The sequence below is a fragment of the Streptopelia decaocto genome, assembly GCF_964273445.1.
Source record: "Streptopelia decaocto genome assembly, contig: HAP1_SCAFFOLD_115, whole genome shotgun sequence".
Taxonomy (NCBI): domain Eukaryota; kingdom Metazoa; phylum Chordata; class Aves; order Columbiformes; family Columbidae; genus Streptopelia; species Streptopelia decaocto.
In genome coordinates, this window is record NW_028116268.1 from 287184 (window position 1) to 296685 (window position 9502).

The window sequence follows — 9502 nt, forward strand, 5'->3', positions numbered from 1 at the left end:
AAGTGACTCTCGGAGCCCCATAAGTGGCTCTTAGGGACCCATAAGTGCCTGTTAGTGACCCCCACGTGATCCCCTTTGGGGATCCATAGATCCCCCAAAATGCCTCGTAGGGAACCCAGGAGTGCCCCAGAGGGACCCAGGAATGCCCCTTGGGGTCCCAGTGTCCACTCGGGTCCCTTCGGGTCCCTTCGGGTCCATTCGGCTCCACTCGGGTCCATTCGGGTCCCTTCGGGTCCATTCGGGTCCATTCGGGTTTGTTCGGTCCACTCGGGTCCCTTCGGGTCCGTTCGGCTCCACGCGGGCCCCTCCCTGTGCGTTCGGGTCCCTTCGGGTGCGTTCGGCTCCGCTCGGGTGTTTTCGGCTGCACTCGGGCCCCTTCGGGTCCCTTCGGCTGCACTCGGGCCCCTTCGGGCGCGATCGGCTCCGCTCGGGTGTTTTCGGCTCCGCTCGGGCCCCGTTCGGCTCCGCTCGGGTCCCTTCGGCTCCGCTCGGGTCCCTTCGGCTCCACTCGGGTCCCTTCGGGTGTTTCCGGCTCCGCTCGGGTCCCGTTCGGCTCCGCTCGGGGCAAGATGGCGGCTGCGGACATCGAGTGGCTGCTGGGTGAGCGATGAGGGGTAATTAGGGGGTAATTAGGGGTAATTAGGGGTAATTGGGGGGCAGTGGGGGATATGGGGGGTGTTAATTAGTGTTAATTGTTAATGATCGCAGAGGAGGAGCCGCTGCAGGAGCTGCACCCCGGGCTGGACCCGCTAAAGGGGATTGGGGGGGTGGGGGCGGAGCTGGAGAGGGACCTGAGACAGGTAATGGGGACATGGGGACAATGGGGACAATGGGGGTGATGGGGACATTGGGGACATTGGGGGCAATGGGGACATTGGGGTCAATGGGGGTAATGGGACATTGGGGACATTGGGGACATTGGGGTCAATGGGGTCAATGGGGACATTGGGGTCAATGGGGACATTGGGGTCAATGGGACATTGGAGTCAATGGGGTCAATGGGGACATTGGGGACAATGGGGTCAATGGGACATTGGGGTCAATGGGGTCAATGGGGACATTGGGGACATTGGGGACATTGGAGTCAATGGGACATTGGGGTCAATGGGGACATTGGGGACATTGGGGTCAATGGGGACATTGGGGTCAATGGGGACATTGGGGTCAATGGGAGTCAATGGGACATTGGGGTCAATGGGGATATTGGGGACATTGGGGTCAATGGGACATTGGGGTCGATGGGACATTGGGGTCAATGGGGTCAATGGGACATTGGGGTCAATGGGGATATTGGGGACATTGGGGTCAATGGGACATTGGGGTCCATGGGACATTGGGGTCAATGGGGTCAATGGGACATTGGGGTCAATGGGGACATTGGGGTCAATGGGGACATTGGGGACATTGGGGTCAATGGGACATTGGGGTCAATGGGACATTGGGGTCAATGGGGACAATGGGGACATTGGGGTGAATGGGGACATTGGGGACATTGGGGTCAATGGGGGTAATGGGACATTGGGGACATTGGGGACATTGGGGTCAATGGGGACATTGGGGTCAATGGGGACATTGGGGACATTGGGGTCAATGGGACATTGGGGTCAATGGGACAATGGGGACATTGGGGACATTGGGGTCAATGGGGACATTGGGGTCAATGGGGACAATGGGACATTGGGGACATTGGGGTCAATGGGACATTGGGGGCAATGGGACAATGGGGATAAAGGGGACAATGGGGACATTGGGGTCAATGGGGTCAATGGGACATTGGGGTAAATGGGACAATGGGGATAAAGGGGACAATGGGGACATTGGGGTCAATGGGGACATTGGGGTCAATGGGGACAATGGGGACATTGGGGTCAATGGGGACATTGGGGTCAATGGGGACAATGGGACATTGGAGTCAATGGGACATTGAGGTCAATGGGACATTGGGGTCAATGGGACATTGGGGTCAATGGGGACATTGGGGACATTGGGGACATTGGGACATTGGGGACATTGGGGTCAGTGGGACATTTTGGTCAATGGGGACATTGGGGTCAATGGGACATTGGGGTCAATGGGGTCAATGGGACATTGGGGTCAATGGGACATTGGGGTCAATGGGACATTGGGGTCAATGGGGTCAATGGGACATTGGGGTCAATGGGGACATTGGGGGCAATGGGGACATTGGGGTCAATGGGGACATTGGGGGCAATGGGGACATTGGGGTCAATGGGACATTGGGGTCAATGGGGTCAATGGGGATATGGGGGGTAATAGGGATATTGGGGACACTTGGGGGACATTGGGGTCAATGGGGACATTGGGGACATTGGGGTCAATGGGACATTGGGGGTGATGGGGACATTGGGGGGATATTGGGGATAATGGGAACATTATTGGGTCACTGGGACATTGGGGTCAATGGGGTCAATGGGACATTGGGGTCAATGGGACATTGGGGTCAATGGGGTCAATGGGACAATGGGGACATTGGGGACATTGGGGTCAATGGGGACATTGGGGTGAATGGGACATTGGGGTCAATGGGACATTGGGGTGAATGGGACATTGGGGTCAATGGGATATTGGGGTCAATGGGGATATTGGGGACATTGGGGTCAATGGGACATTTTGGTCAATGGGGACATTGGGGTCAATGGGACACTGGGGTCAATGGGGACATTGGGGTCAATGGGACATTGGGGTCAATGGGGTCAATGGGACATTGGGGTCAATGGGGATATTGGGGACATTGGGGACAATGGGACATTGGGGTCAATGGGGTCAATGGGGATATGGGGGGTAATAGGGATATTGGGGACACTTGGGGGACATTGGGGTCAATGGGGACATTGGGGACATTGGGGTCAATGGGACATTGGGGTCAATGGGACATTGGGGGTGATGGGGATATTGGGGGGATATTGGGGATAATGGGAACATTATTGGGTCACTGGGGACATTGGGGTCAATGGGGTCAATGGGACATTGGGGTCAATGGGGACATTGGGGTCAATGGGACATTGGGGACAATGGGGTCAATGAGGACATTGGGGTCAATGGGGACATTGGGGACAATGGGGACATTGGGGATATTGGGGTCAATGGGACATTGGGGTCAATGGGGGTAATGGGGTCAATGGGGACATTGGGGTCAATGGGACATTGGGGTCAATGGGGTCAATGGGACATTGGGGTCAATGGGGTCAATGGGGTCAATGGGACATTGGGGTCAATGGGACATTGCGGTCAATGGGGACATTGGGGGGTAATAGGGATATTGGGGACACTTGGGGGACATTGGGGTCAATGGGGACATTGGGGACATTGGGGGGACAATGGGGACATTGGGGTCAATGGGACAATGGGGACATTGGGGACATTGGGGTCAATGGGACAATGGGGACATTGGGGACATTGGGGGGACAATGGGGACATTGGGATCAATGGGACAATGGGGTGAATGGGACATTGGGGTGAATGGGGACATTGGGGTCAATGGGATATTGGGGTCAATGGGGACATTGGGGTCAATGGGACATTGGGGTCAATGGGGTCAATGGGACATTGGGGTCAATGGGGACATTGGGGTCAATGGGACATTGGGGTCAATGGGGTCAATGGGGTCAATGGGACATTGGGGTCAATGGGACATTGGGGTCAATGGGGACATTGGGGACAATGGGACATTGGGGTCCATGGGACATTGGGGTCAATGGGGTCAATGGGACATTGGGGTCAATGGGGACATTGGGGTCAATGGGGTCAATGGGGACATTGAGGTCAATGGGACATTGGGGTCAATGGGGACAATGGGACATTGGGGTCAATGGGGACACTGGGGGTGACATTGGGGACACTGGGGGGTCTTGGGGGTCCCTTTGGGGACATTGGGGACACTGGGGCCTCAGGGTGACCCCCCTGCCCCCCGTTGCCCCCCCCAGGCGTGGGCGGGGCTGGCGCTGGCCCGCGGCCAATGGCTGCGCTGGGAGGGGCTGTGGGCGGGGCTGCAGGAGCTGCTGCGCCAGGACCGGCCGGTGAGCGCCCGAAACCCCCCGAATTCACCCCAAATTCACCCCTGAACCCCCAGGAACCCCCAGAGGGACCCATAGGGACCCATAGACACCCATAGAGACCATAGGAACCCATAGGGACTCATAGGGACCCATAGAGAACAATGGGAGTCAATGGGAGTCTATGAGGGTCAATGGGAGTCAATGGGGATCAATGGGAGTCAATGGGGGTCAATGGGAGTCAATGGGGATCAATGGGAGTCAATGGGGGTCAATGGGGGTCAATGGGAGTCAATGGGGGTCAATGGGAGTCAATGGGGATCAATGGGAGTCAATGGGGGTCAATGGGAGTCAAATGGGGTCAATGGAATCAATGGGAGTCAATGGGGGTCAATGGGAGTCAATGAGGGTCAGTGAGGGTCAATGGGAGTCAATAGAGACCAATGGGAGTCAATGGGACCCATAGAGACCATAGAGACCCATAGGGACCCATAGAGACCCATAGAGACCATAGAGACCCATAGTGACCATAGAGACCCATAGAGACCCATAGAGACCATAGAGACCCATAGAGACCATAGAGACCCATAGAGATCCATAGAGACCATAGAGACCCATAGAGACCCATAGAGACCATAGGGACCCATAGAGACCATAGAGACCCATAGGGAACAATGGGAGTCAATGGGGGTCAATGGGGGTCAATGGGAGTCAATGGGGGTCAATGGGAGTCAATGGAGGTCAATGGGAGTCAATGGGAGTCAATGGGACCCATAGAGACCCATAGGGACCCATAGAGACCCATAGGGACCCATAGGGACCCATAGAGACCATAGAGAACAATGGGGTCAATGGGAGTCAATGGGAGTCAATGAGGGTCAATGGGAGTCAATGGGGTCAATGGGAGTCAATGGGGGTCAATGAGGGTCAATGGGGTCAATGGGAGTCAATGGGGGTCAATGAGGGTCAATGGGGTCAATGGGAGTCAATAGAGACCAATGGGAGTCAATGGGACCCATAGAGACCCATAGAGACCCATAGGGACCCATAGAGACCCATAGAGACCATAGAGACCCATAGTGACCCATAGAGACCCATAGGGACCCATAGAGACCATAGGGACCCATAGAGACCATAGAGACCCATAGGGAACAATGGGAGTCAATGGGGGTCAATGGGGGTCAATGGGAGTCAATGGGGGTCAATGGGAGTCAATGGAGGTCAATGGGAGTCAATGGGACCCATAGAGACCCATAGGGACCCATAGAGACCCATAGGGACCCATAGGGACCCATAGGGACCCATAGAGACCATAGAGAACAATGGGGTCAATGGGAGTCAATGGGAGTCAATGAGGGTCAATGGGAGTCAATGGGGTCAATGGGAGTCAATGGGGGTCAATGAGGGTCAATGGGGTCAATGGGAGTCAATAGAGACCAATGGGAGTCAATGGGACCCATAGAGACCCATAGAGACCCATAGAGACCCATAGAGACCATAGAGCCCCATAGGGATCCATAGGGACCCATAGGGACCCATAGAGACCATAGAGAACAATGGGAGTCAATGAGGGTCAATGGGAGTCAATGGGGGTCAATGGGAGTCAATGAGGGTCAATGGGAGTCAATGGGGTCAATGAGGGTCAATGGGGTCAATGGGAGTCAATAGAGACCAATGGGAGTCAATGGGACCCATAGAGACCCATAGAGACCCATAGAGACCCATAGAGACCATAGAGCCCCATAGGGACCCATAGGGACCCATAGAGACCCATAGAGACCATAGAGACCCATAGGGAACAATGGGAGTCAATGGGGGACAATGGGAGTCAATGGGAGTGAATGGAAATCAATGGGAGTCAATGGGGATCAATGGCGATCAATGGGAGTCAATGGGACCCATAGAGACCCATAGACTGACCCATAGAGACCCATAGGGACCCATAGGGAACAATGGGAGTCAATGGGGATCAATGGAAGTCAATGGAGACCAATGGGAGTCAATGGGACCCATAGAAACCCATAGAGACCCATAGGGACCCATAAAGAGGGAGGGTTTTAGGACCCTGGGGGTTCCCGGGGAGGGTTTTAGGACCCTGGGGGTTCCATAGAGACTCATAGGGACCCATAGAGCCCCATAGGGACCCATAGGGACCCATAGAGACCCATAGGGACCCATAGGGACCCATAGGGACCCGAATCCCCCCAAATTCACCCCAAACTCCCCCCACCCAAGAGGTTCCGGAAAGTGGAAGAAGCGCTCGCGTTGGCTCAAATGCGCCAGGGGGACCCCCCGATGACGTCACTGCCCCCCCCAGAGGTGAGAGGGACCCAGGAGTGCCCCAAGGGACCCAGGAGTGCCCCAGGGGACCCAGGAGTTCGGGAGGGACCCAGGAGTGCCCCAAGGGACCCAGGAGTGCCCCAATGGATCTAAGACTTCAGGAGGGACCCAGGAGTGCCCCAATGGACCCAAGAGATTGGGAGGGACCCAGGAGTGCCCCAATGGACCCAGGAGATCGGGAGGGACCCAGGAGTGCCCCAACGGACCCAAGAGTTCGGGAGGGACCCAGGAGTGCCCCAAGGGACCCAGGAGTTCGGGGGGGACCCAGGAGTGCCCCAAGGGACCCAGGAGTTCGGGGGGGACCCAGGAGTTCGGGAGGGACCCAGGAGTGCCCCAAGGGACCCAAGAGTTCGGGAGGGACCCAGGAGTGCCCCAAGGGACCCAGGAGTTCGGGAGGGACCCAGGAGTTCGGGAGGGACCCAGGAGTGCCCCAATGGACCCAAGAGATTGGGAGGGACCCAGGCATCCGGTGTCGACCCCGCCCCCTTTAACCCCGCCCCCCCCAGGACCCCGCCCCTTTTCTCCGCCTCCTCCTCCCCGCCCTCGAGCTCCACTTCAGGCAGAAAGCCGCCCGATTGGCCGATTACCACGGGGGCGGAGCCTCGGGGCAGCCAATGGGAAGCGCCGCGACCGCCCCCGGCCCCCCGGGGGGCGTGGCCCGAGCGCTGGCCAATGAGATGCAGCGCCTGGGCCACGCCCACCGCCGAGGCCACGCCCTCCGGGAGCAGCTTTCCCGCCATCGGAGGCTCCTCCCCCAGGTGAGTTTGGGGTCCCCATTGGTCCCTATGGGTCCCTATGGTCCCTATGGGTCCCTATAGGTCCCTATGGGTCTCTATGGTCTCTATGGGTCCCTATGGGGTCTATGGGTCCCTATGGGTCCCTATGGGTCCCTATGGGTCTCTATGGTCTCTATGGTCTCTATGGTCCCTATGGGTCCCTATGGCTCCCTATGGGTCCCTATGGGTCCCTATGGGTCCCTATGGGTCTCTATGGTCTCTATGTGTCTCTATGGGTCCCTATGGGTCTCTATGGGTCTCTATGGGTCCCTATGGGTCCCTATGGGTCTCTATGGGTCTCTATGGTCTCTATGGGTCTCTATGGGTCTCTATGGGTCCCTATGGGTCTCTATGGTCTCTATGGGTCTCTATGGGTCCCTATGGGTCCCTATGGGTCTCTATGGGTCTCTATGGGTCTCTATGGGTCTCTATGGTCTCTATGGGTCTCTATGGGTCTCTATGGGTCTCTATGGTCTCTATGGTCTCTATGGTCTCTATGGGTCTCTATGGGTCTCTATGGGTCTCTATGGTCTCTATGGGTCTCTATGGGTCTCTATGGGTCTCTATGGGTCTCTATGGGTCTCTATGGTCTCTATGGTCCCTATGGGTCTCTATGGGTCCCTATGGGTCTCTATGGCTCTCTATGGTCTCTATGGGTCCCTATGGGTCTCTATAGGTCCTGGGCCGCCTGGCCGCCATCTTGGGCCGCCTAGCCGGCCAATCAGCCGCCTGGACGCAGCGGGACCAGCGCCGGGGGCGGGACCTGGAGGCCAAGGGCGTGGCCCTGCTGCTCAAGATCCGGTTGGTTGGGGGGAAAAGGGGGCGGGGCCACTTGGGGGGCGCCCCCCCGTGGCTCGTTAAGGGGTTGATTGATTAAATAATGGGTTAATTAATGAATGGGCAGGTTGGAGGAGCTGAAGGTGCTATTGGACACGTACCCGGCCGGGCTGGTGGAGGCGCATCGGAGGATCAGGTGGGTATGGAGACCATAGAGACTATGGAGAGACCATAGAGACTATGGAGAGACCCATAGAGACCCATAGAGAGACCATAGAGAACAATGGGAGTCAATGAGGGTCAATGGGAGTCAATGGGAGTCAATGGGAGTCAATGGGAGTCAATGGGGTCAATGGAGTCAATGGGGTCAATGGGGGTCAATGGGGGGCAATGGGGCTCAGTGGGGGTCAATAGGATCAATGGGGGTCAATGGGGTCAATGGGGTCAATGGGAGTCAATGGGGATCAATGGGGTCAATGGGATCAATGGGGGTCAATGGGGTCAATGGGGGTCAATGGGGTCAATGGGGGCCATAGAGATCAATGGAAGTCAATGGAAAACAATGGGAGTCAGTGGGACCCATAGAGACCCATAGGGACCCATAGAGAACAATGGGAGTCAATGGGGGTCAATAGGAGTCAATGGAGTCAATGGGGCCATAGAGATCAATGGAAGTCAATAGAGACCAATGGGAGTCAATGGGACCCATAGAGACCATAGAGACCATAGAGACCCATAGAGACCATAGAGACCATGGAGACCCATAGAGACCATAGAGACCCATAGAGACCATAGAGACCATGGAGACCCATAGAGACCATAGAGACCATAGAGACCCATAGAGACCATAGAGACCATAGAGACCATAGAGACCATAGAGACCATAGAGACCATAGAGACCCATAGAGACCATAGAGACCATAGAGACCCATAGAGACCCATAGAGACCATAGAGACCCATAGGGACCCATAGGGACCCATAGAGACCATAGAGACCCATAGGGACCCATAGGGACCCATAGAGACCATAGAGACCCATAGGGACCATAGAGACCATAGAGACCATAGAGACCCATAGAGACCATAGAGACCCATAGAGACCCATAGAGACCTATAGAGACCATAGAGACCATAGAGACCCATAGAGACCCATAGAGACCCATAGAGACCCATAGAGACCCATAGAGACCATAGAGACCCATAGAGACCCATAAGGACCCATAGCCCCCCACAGTGACCCCCCGCTTTGCCCCGCCCCCCCGCAGGTCCCTCCTCCAATCAGAAGCCTCGGCGGCCGCCGCCGCCTCCTCCCGCCTGCAGGGGGCGCTCGGCTCCTTCCGCTCCTTGGGCCCCCGGTTCGGGGTCCTCGCGCGGGAATACGGGCGGCTACGCCAGCGCCTGAGCCACCGCCAATGGGCCCTGCGCCAGCTCCGCCCCCCCGGCCCCGCCCCCTCCTCCTGACCACGCCCCCCGCCCCCTTTCCCCCCCCCCAATTAAACCACTTTGCTCCAAACCCGCTCCTATTGGTCAATTTTTACGCCGTTGATTCGATGCTTCTGCCCCTTTAAATGAAGGGGGGGGGTGGGCGGGGCGAGC

At 56.8% G+C, this 9502-nt stretch overlaps 1 protein-coding gene across 4 annotated transcripts; it reads left to right on the forward strand.

Moving 5' to 3' along the window:
• Positions 1 to 559: 559 nt before the first annotated feature.
• Positions 560 to 9411, forward strand: LOC309452065 (HAUS augmin-like complex subunit 4). Of its 4 annotated transcripts, XM_082076740.1 has the most exons (8): positions 567 to 600; positions 709 to 800; positions 3945 to 4037; positions 6249 to 6332; positions 6860 to 7111; positions 7806 to 7930; positions 8034 to 8102; positions 9172 to 9411. In XM_082076740.1, the coding sequence occupies exons 1-8, from the start codon at positions 570 to 572 to the stop codon at positions 9365 to 9367; spliced, it is 942 nt and encodes a 313-aa protein (XP_081932866.1). In that variant the 5' UTR covers positions 567 to 569; the 3' UTR covers positions 9368 to 9411. The 4 variants fall into 4 exon arrangements, with proteins under 4 accessions (XP_081932868.1, XP_081932866.1, XP_081932867.1 ...); XM_082076742.1 differs by lacking the exon at positions 3945 to 4037 and having other exon boundaries at positions 560 to 600; XM_082076741.1 differs by lacking the exon at positions 8034 to 8102.
• Positions 9412 to 9502: the final 91 nt, after the last annotated feature.

Excerpts from the sequence above, each read along its gene's own strand:
- LOC309452065 (XM_082076740.1), top strand. The coding sequence starts at position 570 with ATGGCGGCTGCGGACATCGAGTGGCTGCTGG. Across the intron at positions 801-3,944 it reads TGGAGAGGGACCTGAGACAG|GCGTGGGCGGGGCTGGCGCT; the intron begins GTAATGGGGACA and ends TGCCCCCCCCAG. Across the intron at positions 8,103-9,171 it reads GAGGCGCATCGGAGGATCAG|GTCCCTCCTCCAATCAGAAG; the intron begins GTGGGTATGGAG and ends GCCCCCCCGCAG.